The sequence below is a fragment of the Saimiri boliviensis genome, chromosome X (assembly GCF_048565385.1).
Source record: "Saimiri boliviensis isolate mSaiBol1 chromosome X, mSaiBol1.pri, whole genome shotgun sequence".
Taxonomy (NCBI): Eukaryota; Metazoa; Chordata; class Mammalia; order Primates; family Cebidae; genus Saimiri; species Saimiri boliviensis.
This window is the reverse complement of record NC_133470.1, coordinates 44,545,623-44,561,208: the sequence shown is the minus strand read 5'-3', so window position 1 is coordinate 44,561,208 and position 15,586 is coordinate 44,545,623. Positions and strand designations below refer to the sequence as shown.

Below are 15,586 nucleotides of genomic sequence, written 5' to 3'. Positions count from 1 at the left end.
TACAGGTATTTACCACAATGCTCAGCTAATTTTTGTATTTTTAGTAGAGACAGAGTTTCACCATGTTGGCCAGGCTGGTCTCGAACTACTGACCTCGTGATCCGCCTGCCTTGGCCTTCCAAAGTGCTGGGATTACACGTGTGAGCACCACGCCTGGCCTCTGCTACCACCTTTGGATTGTATGAAACACTACACTTCAAAGTGTGGGATCTGCCTTCCCAGTCAGCTGCCAAAGGGGCAGATGATGCAGTCTAGAAGTGTGGGGGGAGTTCATGCCTGTGGGGTAAATTTTGACCAATAAGAAAATAAACCAGGAGTGAGAGCCAGGCCCATAAATTCCCTCTCCTCTCCTGTCCCCATGCACTGTTCCAAGTATGGTTTCTCAGTATAGTCTGTCTAGAGGTGTCCTATATGGCCCAAAGCCTTGTTTCCTTGGGAACCTGAGCTAAAACAATGGGCATTCAAACACTCACAGTGTTAAGTGTTGTGGAGGACCCAGATCTAGGCAGAGGAAAATTATCACAATAAGGAAATGGAAAATTTGAGGATTTGGAAAAGAGGGAAGGACTAGAAGAGCCAGTAGTAGAATATCTTAAGGGTAATATTTTTGGAGAAAAAAGCAGTTCTGGTGATTTTTGCAGTGAACTGCTCAGCTCTGTAACATACATACTTCCTTTCAGCCGGGGGTGGTGGCTCATGCCTATAATCCCAGCACTTTGGGAGGCCGAGGTGGGCGGATCACCTGAGCTCAGGAGTTCGAGACCAGCCTGACCAACATGGTGAAACCCCGTCTCTACTAAAAATACAAAAAATTAGCTGGGCGTGGTGGTGCGTGCCTGTAATCCCAGCTACTCAGGAGGCTGAGGCAGGAGCATTGTTACATACTTCCTTTCTTTCCATCAGGCTCCTCTATGAAATCTTTCATAAATTGTCCTTTTATAACTATCTATTGCCTATGAAGTAAATTTTTTTTTTTTTAAGAGATAGAGACTCTATCACCCAGGCTGGATTGAGTGCAGTGGCACAGTCTCGGCTCACTGCAAACTCTACCTCTGGAGTTAAAGTGATCCTCCTGCCTCAGCTGCCCTACTACAGGTGTGCCACCAATGCCTGGCTATTTTATTTTATTTTTTTGTATTTTTAGTGGAGATGGGGGTTTCACCAGCTCGGCCAGGCTGGTCTCGAACTCCTGAACTCAGGTGATCCACCTGCCTTGGCCTCCCAAAGTGCTGTGATTACAGGCGTGAGCCACCGCACCCAGCCTGTCAATTTTCTTTTGGAGAATAAAACAGATTGAATCTTGTGCCAAAATGCAGGGGAAGCTGCACCCAGACAGGTAACAAAATATTATATACAGTAATAGATAGGTTTTCCACATAGCAATAATAACCATTTAGAATACCAAATTGAGAAAAATTACACTTATATAGTGACAAAAATACAAAAAAAAAATCTAAAAACAGATGATTGGGGCAAGATGGCAGATACATCTCATGCCCCACTCAACATTCCATTGAACTGGGAAGAAAATGTTTAAGGGTAAATTCTTAACAGTATAGGAAAATAAGAAAACGTGTCAGTGGTACACCAGAAATATCGAGGCATTCCTGGGAGATAGAGTAGATGGGGTCAGACTGACAGAGAAACCCAAGGAGACAAGACCACAGCTCAAATCACCGTAGGCAAGAGATGCTCTTTTGTTTTCTGAGACAGAGTCTTACTCTGTCACCCAGGCTAGAGTGCAGTGGTGTGATCTCGGCTCACTGTGCCTCCTGGATTCAAGTGATTCTCCTGCCTCAGTCCCCCTCAGTAACTGGGATTCACAGGCATCTGCCACCATGGCCAGCTAATTTTTGTATTTGCAGTAGAGATGAGGGGTTCGCCATGTTGGCCAGGCTGACCTCAAATTCCTGACCTCAAGTGATCTGCCTGCCTTGGCCTCCCAAAGTGCTGGAATTACAGCATCAGTCACCACGTCAGGCCAAGAGATGCTCTTTGTAACAAAGCCTCTGAAAAACTCCAAACCCAGAATAAAAAAGAAACACGGAGCAGGAATGGACCTTAGGATAATCATCAGGTAGATTAATCTGAAATTTTGTTAGAAACGTCTGAATCAGCCAGATTCCCCTCCAACACCACACAGATTGGCTGGCAGTAGCCACTTTTGCCTCTAAGATGAAACTCTGATTAATTGTTCATTAAAGAAAGTGAAGGCCTGGCGAGGTGGCTCACACTTGTAATACCAGCACTTTGGGAGGCTGAGGCAGGAGGACTGTCTGAGATCAAGAGATCGAGACCAGCCTGGGCAAAATAGTGGGATCCCGTCTCGACAAAAAATGCAAAAATTAGCTGGATGTGATGGTGTGTGCCTGTGGTCCCAGCTAGTTTGAAAGCTGAAGTGGGAGAATCCCTTGAGCCTGGGACATCGAGGCTGCAGTGAGCTGTAACTGCATCACTGCACTCCAGCCTGGGCGACAGAGTGTGATCCTGTCTCAAAAAAAAAAAAAAAAAAAAAAAAAAAGTAATGTATCAGAACTTGATATAACTTCAGCCCTTCACTGAAGGAGAGAAACACATTTGTGGATAGGGGACCATGTTCACTCTTTATCCATGATAGACAGATTGTCGGACGCTTTATATTCCCAAGGAACCCAAGAAAAAATGTTCCCTGTCATGACATAATCTTCCAGCTGCCCTTCCTTGCACCTGTCTTGTGGGCTGGGGGACCTAACTTATGAATCCCATTTTCCCAGGGAGAAAGAAAAATCAAATCCGTCAGTATCTCTTTTGGGGTATCCTCTTCTCTATTTGCGTGGAGGATGCGGCACTCATATCTAGTAGCTGAATGTTACATCTGTGTAATACAGAACTATACTGGGATAAAACAGAATTTGTTTCCTTTGAGCCACAGGTAGAGGTACGTCCACAGTGACCTGGGTGGCAGCCGCCTCTCCCGACAGTTCCAGGCAGAGCATGCTCGCAGATCTGGGGAACCTCTGCTGCTCCCTGAAGACCCGCAATCTCCTTCCCGGCACCTGCTCCCTCTGCTGGCTGTGATAGCCCACACTTGGCCTTGGATCTCCTCTGCTTCTTTGCCTGCCCCTCTTCTGCCCGCCCTATGTGTCTCTGTCTCCCACTGTCCCCACTATGGCCAGGATTGCCTCTCCCTCCCTGTGTCCTCCCTCTCCAAGGGCTCCTTGTTTTGGGAAAATGATCCCACAGCCTCTACCTTGCAACTGGGGACAGAACTTGGGGCTTGTTCAATTCTCTCTCCTTCCACCACACACCCCTGTCCTGAATGTTTCTAAAGTCATTGAGCTCCAAACTCAGCCTCTCCTGCACCTGCCAGCTGTAGGACCTCTGACTAGATGCCTACCATCTCGCTGGGACTCTTATCTCTCATCTATAATATAGGCATAATGATGATAGTGTCCTCCTTCCAAGGCTGGGGAAAAGCCAGGAGGCCAAGGTGATGGGCCATGGACGGTCAAAACAGCTCCAAGTGGCTGGGTGCGGTGGCTCATGCCTGTAATCCCAGCACTTTAGGAGAACAAGGCGGGTAGATCACAAGGTCAGGAGTTCAAGACCAGCCTGACCAATATGGTGAAACCCTGCCTCTACCAAAAATACAAACATTAACCGGACGTGGTGACAGGTGTCTGTAATCCGAGCTACTCGAGAGGCTGAGGCAGGAGAATGGCTTGAATCCAGGAGGTGGAGGTTACAGTGAGCTGAGATCGTGCCATTGCACTCCAGCCTGGGAAACAAGAGCAAAACTCTGTCTCAAAAACAACAACAGCAGCAACAACAACAACAAAAACCCAGCTCCAATCCTGCCTCCACCTGGGGCTGGTGTTTCAAGTTCGTTGTGGGTGAATGAAGCCTTAATGTTTCCATTCACACGCGATTTGTTCTAAAATAGACTCCCCTCTGCCCTTCCCTTCCCCAGAACTGTTTCACCTCCGCACCACGCAATGGTACATCGGAGAAAGAACTGTCCCATTCCCAAATCATCGTCCCCATCCCAGCCCCCAGGCCCTTAGTTGGCGAGACCCTTGGTGGGCAGCCTCATGCTTCTGTACAGTGGACTTTCCATGTTTGCTCCACTGCATGGAGACTAAATGGACTCTTCTATTCCCTGTCCACCATAGGGTCTACAGTGGACACATCTTTCGGATTCCTCCACGTTCTGCAGTTGACAATTTCATCTATGTCTCCTCCTACATACTTCCAAATGGACCATCCCAGCCCCTGAACCCAAAAATCATTTAGAGAGCAAAGGCCAAGATGCCTAACCAGCTGCTGCAGAATCCTGCTCTAGGACTGAAGTGTATAGGCTCTATCAAAATAAAAACTGGAGGCCAAGTACAGTGGCTCACACCTGTAATCTCAGCACTTTAGGAGGCCAAGGTGGATCGCTTGAGCCCAGGAGTTTTGAGACCAGCCTGGGCAACATAGTGAGACACTCTTGAAAAAAATCTTAAAAAAATTAGTGGGGCATGATGGTGTGTGCCTATAGTCACAGCTACCCCAGAGACTGAGGTGGGAGAACTGCTTGAGCCCAGGAGTTCAAGGCTGCATTGAGCTATAATCACACCACTGCACTCCAGCTTGGACAGAGCAAGACCCCGTCTCTAGAAAAAACAAAAACCCAACAACTGGAAACATCCTCTTCTAGAATGGTAGTCAGGAACATGGCCTTGTTCCCTGATGTCTCTCCAGCACCTAGAACAGCGCTCAGAAGCAGTATGCACTCATTAGGTTTTCATTGAATAAATGACTCCTTTGACGCAGCAATTCCACTTTTAAGAATCTGTCCTAAAGAAATACACACGTGCCCAGTACTGTGCACAATGAGAGGCACAAACAACTGGGGAAAGTTTGCAAATGTTTATTAACTGTAACAGATACAGGGAATCATCGAGGGAAGTCTGCAGCAGGGAGTCCATGTTGAACAGGAAACAGAGTGAGGGAGGCTTAACCAGGACACATGGCAGTGGGGAAAAGCAGATGTGAGATGCTTACAGTGGTACTTGGGGTGTGTGTGTGTGTGTGTGTGTGTGTGTGTGTGTGTGGTGTGTAAATGCAGAGGAAAGAATCTGAAATTAAACATTCAGAACAGCCCTCAGTAGTCACATCTGGAAGGGTAGTGCTGTTCTATGCATAAAATACCTGACAATACTATACTTGCTTTCTAAGGTAGGTGCATGGATACACAAATCGAAATATGTATTAAGTATATCTTGCTCATCAACGGAAACGCTAGTATCTACCAATAGCACACGATAAGAAAATACAACGGAAACACTAACATCAAAGTCTTGGCACACTAAGAAAAATGACGTTCAACTTTTCACTGTCGTGAACACTTGCTATACACCTGATGACGAGGTGTTCGCAGCCATGCCCATGTTCATGAAAGGTCACCAAGTTCTGCTTCTCATCATGGGCATGTGTCATATCCCTGAGGCTGAGGCAAGAAGAGAGAAAGAAAAAAGTGGCAGTGACTTCCCATTGCCCGATAACTCAATCTCAACTCTTGACCTGCAGACCCTGCATGCACCCTCCACTGTTCCTCGAAGTGAACAATGTGCTCATGCCACAGTGACCTCCTCGCCTGGTTTATCAATTCCTAGGCTAGAGGAAGGTGTGGCCCACATATCAGGGCTGAGGCTGACATGGGATTTGGGAACCCACAGCATCCTGGGTAGGGAGGATCCCTGGATATTCAGGGCAGGGAGTATAAAGAGTATGGGAAATCTCACCATTCAGCCTCAGTTCTGTACCCCAGAAAATTATGAGAAGGGAATGATTTGGGGAACAAGTGACAAGATGGGATACCAGTACTGTAACAGAATTGCATATCCGCAGGGATGTGGGGGATGAGCTGAAAATTCACTTACAGAGTTATTCGTCATCTTCCTCAGGGTCGCTGATCTCTTCATAGGTCACCAGATTCTTTCTCTCACGCAGTCTATGGCTCCAGGCATGTTTTGCCCTTTTGGGTGCTATGATGAAGAGTTGGGATATGAGAGTTGGGTAGATTTGAGTGTTAGGCTCTGTTTTCTCAAAAGGAGGCTCTGTTTTCTCAAAAGGAGGAGATGCCTCCCCTCTCCCAAGTGCCCATGGGCCTTCTTTATCCAGTTTTTCACTTTCTCTGGCTTAGAGAGGCTGAGACCTTAGACCCACACCAATACAGGCCAAATGCCAATTAAAGTTTTAGCTTTGGGCTCCTTCCGTTGTCAGCTTTAGATTCTCAACCTCTTCATATGTGGGAACATTCACCCATACCTTCTTTCATTCAGCAGGTATTTGTTAAGGGCACACAGGCATACCTTTTTTATAGCACCACATTTTTATAGTGCTTCACAGAAACTGCAATTTTTTTTGGAAGTTCTCACCAATTTTATACTTTTCCATTATTATTATATCCGTTATGGTGATCTGTGATCAGTGAGCTTTGATGTTATTATTCTAATTGTTTTTTAGTCTTTTAAGATAATTTTTGTTTTTTATGGTTGTGGGCACACAGTAGGCGTATATACTTGCGGGGTATGGGAGATGTTTTGATAGAGGCATGCAAATCATGGAAAATAAGGTATCTATCCCCTCAAGCATTTATCCTTTGTGTTACAAACAATCCATTAGATTCTTTTAGTTATTTTTCAATGTACAATTAAGTTATTATTGCCTATAGTCACCCTGTTGTGTGTAATTGTTTTGGGGGTACCGGGAACTGCACCCATAAAAGATGACAAACTTAATCAATCAATGTTGTGTGTGTTCTGACTGCTCCACCGATGAGCCGTTCACCGTCTCTCTTCCTTTTCTTGGGCCTCCCTATGTCCTGAGACACAGCAATACTGAAATTAGGACAATTAACAACCCTATAATGGCCGCGAAGTGTTCAAATAAAAGAAAGAATCACGTCTCTCACTTTAAATCAGAAGCTAGAAATGGCAAAGCTTAGTGAGGAAGGCATGGTGAAAGCCAAGATAGGCTGAAAGCTAGACCTCTTGCACCAAACAGCCAAGCTGTGAATGCAAAGGAAAAGTTCTTGAGGTATACTCTGGTGAACACACAAATAAGAAAGCAAAACAGCCTTACTGCTGAAATAGAGAAAGTCTGAGTGGTCAGGATAGAAGATCAAACTAGCCACCACATTTCTTTAAGCCGAAGTCTCATTCAGAGCAAGAGTCAAACACTTTTGAAGTCTATGAAAGCTGAGAGAGGTGAAGAAGCTGCAGAAGAAACATGTAAAGCTAGCAGAGGCTGGTTTGTGAGGTTTAAGGGAAGAAGCTGTCTCCATGATACAGAAGTGCAAGGTGAAACAGCAAGTACTGACGGAGAAGCTGCAGCAGGTTATCCGGAAGATCTAGTTAAGATCATTGATGAAGGGGGCTACACTGAACAACAGATTTTCAGTCTAGATAAAATTGCCTTATACTGGAAGAAGATGCCATCTTGGACTTTCATAGCTAGAGAGGATTGACTTCAACTTTGAAAGTAGTTCTACTGTGGGTAAAATGCTATCAAACAGCACCACCTACTACAGAGAAATCTTTCATGAAAGGGAAAGCTAATCGATGTGGCAAATTTCATTGTTTTCAAGAAACTGCCACAGCCACTCCAAACTTCAGCAACCACCACCTTGATCAGCCAGCAGCCATCAACACCGAGGCAAGACCCTCCACCAGCAAAGAGAGTGTGACTCACTGAAGACTCAGAAGATTGTTAGCATTTTAAACAATAAATTATTTTAAAATTAAGCTATGTACATTTTTAGACATAATGCTATTGCACATTTAGTAGACTACAGTATAGCGTAAACATAATGTTTTTATGCACTGCGAAAAAAATGTGTGACTCATTTTATTGCAGTGGTCTGGAACCGAACCTGCAATATCTCTGAGGCTGTATTGGTTATCAGACATTGAGCTGAGTAAGATATGATCCCAGGTTATCACAGATAGAATTGCTTGAGCACCTTTCATGTCATCAGGCCTTCTAGATTAATTTAATGCCTCCAAACAATTTATCAGCTATGATTATTTCCATCTTATGGACTAGAAATCTGGAGCTCAAAAAAATTTAGAAGACTTGCCCCAGGTCACATGTTTTTTTTTTTAATATGGATGACAACTCAAGTCTGTGTCTCTAGACGTCATGTCTAACATCTCATCTGGAGCTGGGCAAGCTCCTCAGCCCAGCCTGGACCCAGGCTTTTCTGGGGTCCATGCCACACACCCAATCCACACACCTGAACATAGCCAGGGAAGCCAGAGGGGTTGTTCCCAAATTATTTCCTCTTACCAGTTATCTTGTTAATCTTCTCAGGGGTACTTGGCTTTGCAGAGTACATCGGGGTGCACTGTGGGTAGCACAGCAGTTTCACATCATTTTGGGCGCCAGATGTTGCTGGCACTGCCTCCGAATGATTTTCTTCTTCCTTTGGTGGGTCCCTGGGCATGATCTTTGTAATGTGGAGATCATGGATAAACAGTATCAGTGGCATTTCTATAGTGCTTTAGAACTTATAAAGTTTCTTCACAGGCATTACATTAATCAATGTTCTCAACAACGCTGGGAGAGTTATACATACCTAAATTAGGAGAAACCTGGGAAGTTAGAAGGGAAAAGAATGGCCTAAACAAATGGGGTTTCCAGTGCTAGAATGCTTATCTTCACACTCTTTTGAGACTGACATCCTTGCCAACAGCAAAAATCTCCATGTCATTGAGAGTATGGTGTACAGATTTGGAAAAGAATAGCACTCTAAGAATTCACAAGGTCTACAAAAGGAAGAGCTTCTATAAAATACAAGGTATCCCATATAAGCTTGTAGACAGCTGCTGAGTAAATGTAAAAACAGAGAGAGGGGACAAAACACTGCTGGAAAAGATGGTGTAGGGAGATGAATACAGGGAAGGGAGAGGCAAATAAATGGTTTGCAGAAATTAGTCTAGGCAGCAAAGAAAGCAGTACCGGATATGGCGTACCACCTACCGAGGCACCAACAGTGAATGTGGAATTAACTGAGGTGGCACCCATACCAACTTTGGTTGCACTGGGATGTGCCGCTGACCAACAATCTCAAGGTACTTTATTCAGCTTCCTCACTTATGAAACAGTGAAATAATACATGTAAAATAGGCTAAGGGAAAGTCCTCTCTGAGCTGGTAAACACCATTTGAATGTAGTAATAATAAAAGTTACTATCTTTCACGATCCCTCTTTGAATTCAGTCTCCACACTGGCAACCCAACTCCCAGATCCCTTTACCCTCTAAGAGTTGAATCTGCAGTTTTGGGGTCACTCATTCAGGGGCCTCTGAGGGATCCCCTGGCTGGGACCGGGGCTTCCCAGATGCCCCAGGTGCAGACAAGGCCCTCAAGCAGCTCACAATAGGGAGGGGCCAATAGTGAAAGTGATTCCTAATTCATGTGAATGGCCCGGGTAATAGAGCAGAGGCCAGCTGGTCCTTTCTGTTGCAGAGTGGGTGTCTAAATGGAAGCACCAGCAGGCCCTATGGGGTAAAGCCCTACTGAGCAACAACTGAACTTCATCAACCAATGAAAACGTGAATGAGCTTTAAATGCCTTGGAGCTCTGGATTAGACTATCACTGCTACTGTGCCTCAGGTAAATTATTTAACATCTATCTCTGTACCACGATAGCCTCATTTTATGATTCTGCTGATAACTATGAACTATAACATGAACTACGATTCTTATTTCTTTTTGAGACGGAGTCTTGCTCTGTCACCCAGGCTGGAGTGCACTGGCGCAATCTCAGCTCACTGCACCCTCTGCCTCCCAGGTTAAAACTATTCTCCTGCCTCAGCCTCTAGAGTAGCTGGGACTACAGGCACATACCACTACGTCTGGCTAATTTTTTGTATTTTTAAGAGACAGGGTTTCACGGTGTTAGCCAGGATGATCTCGATCTCCTGACTTCATGATGTGCCCACCTCGGCCTCTCAAAGTACTAGGATTACAGATGTGAGCCATGGTGCCTGGCCAACTATGATTCTTTACTTCCATTTCATGGACCAGGAATCTGGAGCTCAGAGAAATAGAAGATTTGTGTCAAGTCGCATGTCTTTTTTATGGATAACTGAAGTGTGTGACTCATTATTTGGAGATAATAATAGAAACAACGTTATGGAGGTTTTCTTAAGGATTAAATAAACTAATCCATGTGAACTGCTTAAAATAACATCTGGCATCACTATGAAAACAAAAGAAGTATTAACCATCACAACTGTTAGGTATTGTCAAGCCATCGATACTACATCAGGTGTTGTGATAAACATGGGGAGAAGGAGGCAGTGAGGGCATTTTTGATATTCTTCCACTCTAAGGTTCTCTGGTACTTTAGATTTGGGAGATACTCACCTGCGAGAAGAGTCCCTGGAACATGCTGAGAGTCAGTGTATGACGTTTAACTGAAAGAGAATATATCAGAATTTTCCTTTGTCAGTAAGTATTTCCAAACTCTAGAGCAGGCGTCCCCAAACTGCGGCCCATGGGCTGCATGCGGCCCCCTGAGGCCATTTATCCGGCCCCCCGCCGCACTTCAGGAAGGGGCACCTCTTTCATTGGTGGTCAGTGAGAGGAGCACAGTATGTGGCGGCCCTCCAACGGTCTGAGGGACAGTGAACTGGCCCCCTGTGTAAAAAGTTTGGGGACGCCTGCTCTAGAGAGACTTCCACAGCATCAGGGTATTCTGCAGCAGAGGGTTACGAGTCTACTCATTGTTGAGGAGTTGAGATTTGCGATTTGCTTCTGAGTTATCTTCAGCAGTGGTTGGTGCACTTACCTGTGGCATCAATTCAGAATTTTCCTTCTCATCGTTTAGCAAATGGGGACTAAAGCCATCACAGTCTCATCTTATTCCATTGCATGTCTTTTACTTTTCCCCAAATGATTAAATTGGTTGGGAATCTGAACTGGATCCACTCAAGATATGAAACAACTAAAAATCACTGTACACTTAAAATGGGTGAATCTTATGGTATGTCAATTAAGCTGTGAAATGTGTGATGAACCCTGGATGATTCAGTCCAGTGGCTCCGAAATACTTTCAGTAGAAAGACACTCCTTTAATGTCAGAAACTTGGCAGATACTCAAGCACTGAATTTTCAGACCTCTTATGGTGATTACAGGAGATTGTAGCATTTGGCTTGTTTAGCTGGGGAGTAATAGGTCTACCGGACAGTTGTGACATTCTGACCTTGTCAGAGCAGAAGAGCAAGTAAACACATATGTTCCCTTTATATACTGAAATGCACAAAGATCTCTAACCTGGAATCTTTTTTCTCCCTACATTATCTCTGCTCACTGAGTAGTGGGAAAGCTCTCTGTATGCTGGATGAGGGATCACTCTTTCAAACCCTCTTCCAAGCTCAACATGGAGAATCGGGGTTGTTTGGGAATCAGAAGACTATTTGGTTTTGATAAAATACAGATAAACAGCAATCTTTGTTACATAATGTGTTTATCATTCTCTTTCGTAAGAAATTTATTAATACCTACATGCTGTTAATCAAACAAACTCTGGAAGATTTTGGCGGATCTACACTTTTAACATTTTCTTTTCACTTTTCACTTTTTTTTTTTTTTTTTTGAGACTGAGTTTCGCTTGTTACCCAGGCTGAAGTGCAATGGCGCAATCTCGGCTCACTGCAACCTCTGCCTCCTGGATTCAAGCAATTCTCCTGCCTCAGCCTCCTGAGTAGCTGGGACTACAGGCAAGTGCCACCATGCCCAGCTAATGTTTTGTATTTTTAGTAGAGATGGGGTTTCACCTTGTTGACCAGGATGGTCTCGATCTCTTGACCTCGTGATCCACCCACCTTGGCCTCCCAAAGTGCTGGGATTACAGGCATGAGCCACCGTGCCTGGCCTAAAAGAAGTATTTCAAACACACAGAAAAGTATGTGGAATAATATTGAGTCCAGTCAGATCTCAACATTATCCCACAACTATGTTAGATCTGATTTATTTATTCAGAATATTAGAAACACTATAAAGGCCAGGCGCAGTGGCTCACGCCTGTAATCCAGCACTTTGGAAGGCCGAGGCGGGCAGATCACAAGGTCAGGAGTTCGAGACCAGCCTGACCAATATAGTGAAACCCTGTCTCTACTAAAAATACAAAAATTAGCCAGGCGTGGTGGTGGGTGCCTGTAATCCCAGCTACTTCGGAGGCTGAGGCAGGAGAATCGCTTGAACCTGGGAGGTGGAGGTTGCAGTCAGCTGACATTGTGCCATTGCATTCCAGCCTGGCGACAGAGCAAGACTCCATCTCAAAAAAAAGAAACAAAACAAAACAAAAAAAAACCCCAAACCACTATAAACAAGACACAGCTGAAGCTGTCTGTGCAGCCCTCACCAATCCCTACGCTCTCTACTCCACTTACAGCCAGTCTCCTGAGTCTGATGGCTTTTTGTTCGCATTTATGTTTTAATACATTTACTATTTACTTATTTATTATCCATAATATATATTATTGTTTTGCATGTTTTAGAATTTTATATGAGTGGCCTCTGTAGAACTTTCTGAATGGATTTTTTTTTCACTCAGCCCTGATGAGGCGGCAAATGCCTGAGGATCTTTCCCAGGTAGCTGAGCAGAAAAGCAGCTAGGCTTGAAGAGACCCTTTCCAGCCCTTCCCATGTACTCACCCAGATTCCCGGGGTTAGAGTCTCTATCAGAATCATCCTCCTGGATGTCTTTGGCCTGTTTATTACGCATGAAAAGTGGGACGGTGACCTGGAAACCTAGAAAAAAGAAAAATGCTTATTCCTTAAGAGACAAGCTTAGGCCTGGCACGGTGGCTCATGTCTGTAGTACCAGCACTTTGGGAGGCTGAGGCGGGAGGACTGTTTGAAGCCAAGCGCTCAAGACAAACCTGGGCAACATAAAGACCCCGTATCTACAAAACATAAAATAAAATTAGTTGGGCATGGTGGCACATGCCTGTAGCCCGGCTACGCCAGAGTCTGGGGCAGGAGGACTGCTGCAGGAGTTTGAGGCTGCAGTTGAGCTATGATTGCACTACCACACTCTAGCCTGGGTGACAGAGTGAGACTCTGACTCAAAAAACAAAAAACAAAAAACAAAAAAAAAGAGAGAGAGAGAGAAAGAAACTGAAAGAGAGAGAAAGAAAGAAAGAGAGAGAGAGAGAGAGAGTAGCCGAGAGTGGGGGGCCAGGATGTCAAGGACAGTTGTGCTCATCAGAACAGATGCCTACAGGGGAACCACGCAGGCCCAGGTATGAGCTCCACTGGCCAGTTCCTGCCCTCAGCCCTGACAGGCTACAGAGGAGCAGAACACCCAGAAGCTGGCTTGGGATTTTTCCCTGCACAAAAGGAACATGTGGGGTACTTTCAGCAGCCTGAGAAGTAGCCAAAGCAGGAAAAGGGATGCTCATGTGTCCCCGGACTTGGCTGTATCTAGAACTTTCTGTTACCTAGTCTACTCATGGCCTCATAGTTCCTCTTCATGTACACATAGGTGATTTTCTGCGAGTACTGCAGCTTTTCCCACTCGTTCTTAGAGAAGTATTGGGCAATATCATCAAAGGCCTAGAAAATAAAAAGGAAAAGAAATTCTGGCAGTCACTCAGCTAGGCATGTCTGCCATCCAGGGGGAACCGCTTCCTGTGTGCTGGATGTGGGGATGGTAATCCCTCCTGGTTGATGCCACAGCTGAGACGACGGCACAGGCGATCTTCCCTAGCTTCAATATTGCTGGCTAGCTCTCTTTCCACCTTCCAGAATGGACTGAGAGTCACCAAATGTAGTGCCAGGTAACAGACTTGTCCCCAAGGATGCTAGGTGATGACAGAGCGAGGGTGGGAGACTCTCAAGGGCCCAGATCTCCCGGAGACCCTGCTCCTTGTCCCCAGCACCTCTGTCCTCCCCTCCTCAGAAACTTGGTCACCCTACACTGTCCCCTGGGCCACTACTCTGCCCCTCCAGGTCACCTCACCTTGCGTTTACTCTCCGATATTTGCTCTTCATCACCGGGTTTCTTTGCAGAGCTGTCGTCGCCGTTCATGGCTCTGGGAGCAGTCTGACCTGTAAGAGAAACAGCCTGAGTTAAAGGCCCTGTGGAGGGGGAAATCACTGAAGACCGGCCACAGTCACCTGGGGTCAGGTGCTGCCTTTCTCCATCCGTGGCAGTGGCTTATCTGTCCCCAAGTAAGGACATGGGGAGAAGTCAGATGAAAACAGGGAGCCAAGGGTCTCCGGGAGAAGTATTGATTGGGGATGACAGCTTTCCTAAGGGCAAAGCAGCCTTAAGTCTTTGGGAGGGGGTTGGCTACGGTTGTTGTTTCCCTAGAGGTAGATTTACCCTAAAAGATGTACAGACCCTTGTTGGGGAGGCAGGGACATGACTGTGTAATTTTATTGAGTGGGGGCATTCTGACACCTCAATTCACTAAAGCGAAGTGAGTCCCAGAGATCACATGGTCTCTCTGCTGATGGATCTGATCAGGCAGAGGGAGGCAGGGGGGGTTCTGTTCTGTTGAAGAGAAATGAGAGAAATGAACATTGCTAATATGAATGGATTTAGAGCAGGCGTCCTCAAACTTTTTACAAAGGGGACCAGTTCATTGTCCCTCAGACCGCTGGAGGGCCGCCACATGTTGTGCTCCTCTCACTGACCACCAATGAAAGAGGTGCCCCTTCCTAAAGTGCGGCAGGGGGCCGGATAAATGGCCTCAGGGGGCTGCATGAGGCTTGTGGGCCGTAGTTTGGGGACGCCTGATTTAGAGGCTATTACTGGGCTATGTGTAAATTATTAGGAGGAAGAGAGCTAGAATCTCTGAGACTACGAGAGCCTGCCATCACTTGGAGAGAATGTGGGGCATTTCAAGATGCAGCAATCAGCCAGGTGCAGTAGCTCAGGCCTGTAATCCCAGCACTTTGGGAGGCCAAGGCATGCAGATCACTTGAGTCCAGGAGGTCGAGACCAGCCTGGGAAACAGCAAAACCCCCATCTCTACCAAAAAAAAAAAAAAAATTAGCTGGGGGTGGTGGTGTAGGCCTCTAACATCCCAGCACTTTGGGAGGCCAAGGCAGGGGGATCCCAAGATCAAGAATCGAGACAATACTGGCCAACATGGTAAAACCCTGTCTCTACCAAAACTACGAAAATTAGCTGGAAGTGGTGGCACACGCCTGTAGTTCCAGCTACTTGGGAGGCTGAGGCAGGAGATATCACTTGAACCCTGGAGGCGGAGGTTGCAGTGAGCCTAGGTGGCGCCATTGCACTCCAGCCTGGCGACAGAGTGAGACTGTCTCAATAAATAAATAAATAATTAGTAGGGGCAGGGTGGTGTTCGCCTATAGTCCTAAGGCTGAGGCGGGAGGATTGCTTGAGACCAGGAGACAGGAGGTCAAAGCCAGCCTAGCCAACACAGGGGAATCCCATTTCTACTAACAATAACAACAAAAATGTACCGTGGGCAGGGTGGCTCCGGCCTGTAGTTCCAAGGCTGAGGTGGGAGGATTGCTTGGGCCCAGGAGGTGAGACCAGCCTGGGCAACACAGCGAAATCCCATCTCTACAG

The 15,586-nt window shown here is 45.9% G+C and overlaps 1 protein-coding gene across 1 annotated transcript; it reads right to left on the bottom strand.

The window, feature by feature from the left end:
• Nucleotides 1-5,907: 5,907 nt before the first annotated feature.
• Nucleotides 5,908-14,068, bottom strand: LOC101046270 (protein SSX3-like). The gene is made up of 6 exons (XM_010350255.2): nucleotides 14,000-14,068; nucleotides 13,479-13,593; nucleotides 12,691-12,786; nucleotides 10,398-10,447; nucleotides 8,314-8,473; nucleotides 5,908-6,008 (listed from the first exon to the last, which is right to left on the bottom strand). Exons 1-6 carry the CDS (start codon nucleotides 14,066-14,068, stop codon nucleotides 5,908-5,910), a joined length of 591 nt encoding a protein of 196 aa, XP_010348557.1.
• Nucleotides 14,069-15,586: the final 1,518 nt, after the last annotated feature.

What these genes read in the sequence shown, in the direction of transcription:
- LOC101046270 (XM_010350255.2), bottom strand. Translation starts at nt 14,068, where the DNA reads ATGAACGGCGACGACAGCTCTGCAAAGAAACCCGGTGATGAAGAGCAA. An exon ending in TGAGGCCATGAGTAGACTAG is followed by an intron (nt 12,787 to 13,478) that starts GTAACAGAAAGT and finishes TCTTTTTTCTAG; the next exon opens with GTTTCCAGGTCACCGTCCCA. An exon ending in TCCAGGGACTCTTCTCGCAG is followed by an intron (nt 8,474 to 10,397) that starts GTGAGTATCTCC and finishes CACATTACAAAG; the next exon opens with ATCATGCCCAGGGACCCACC.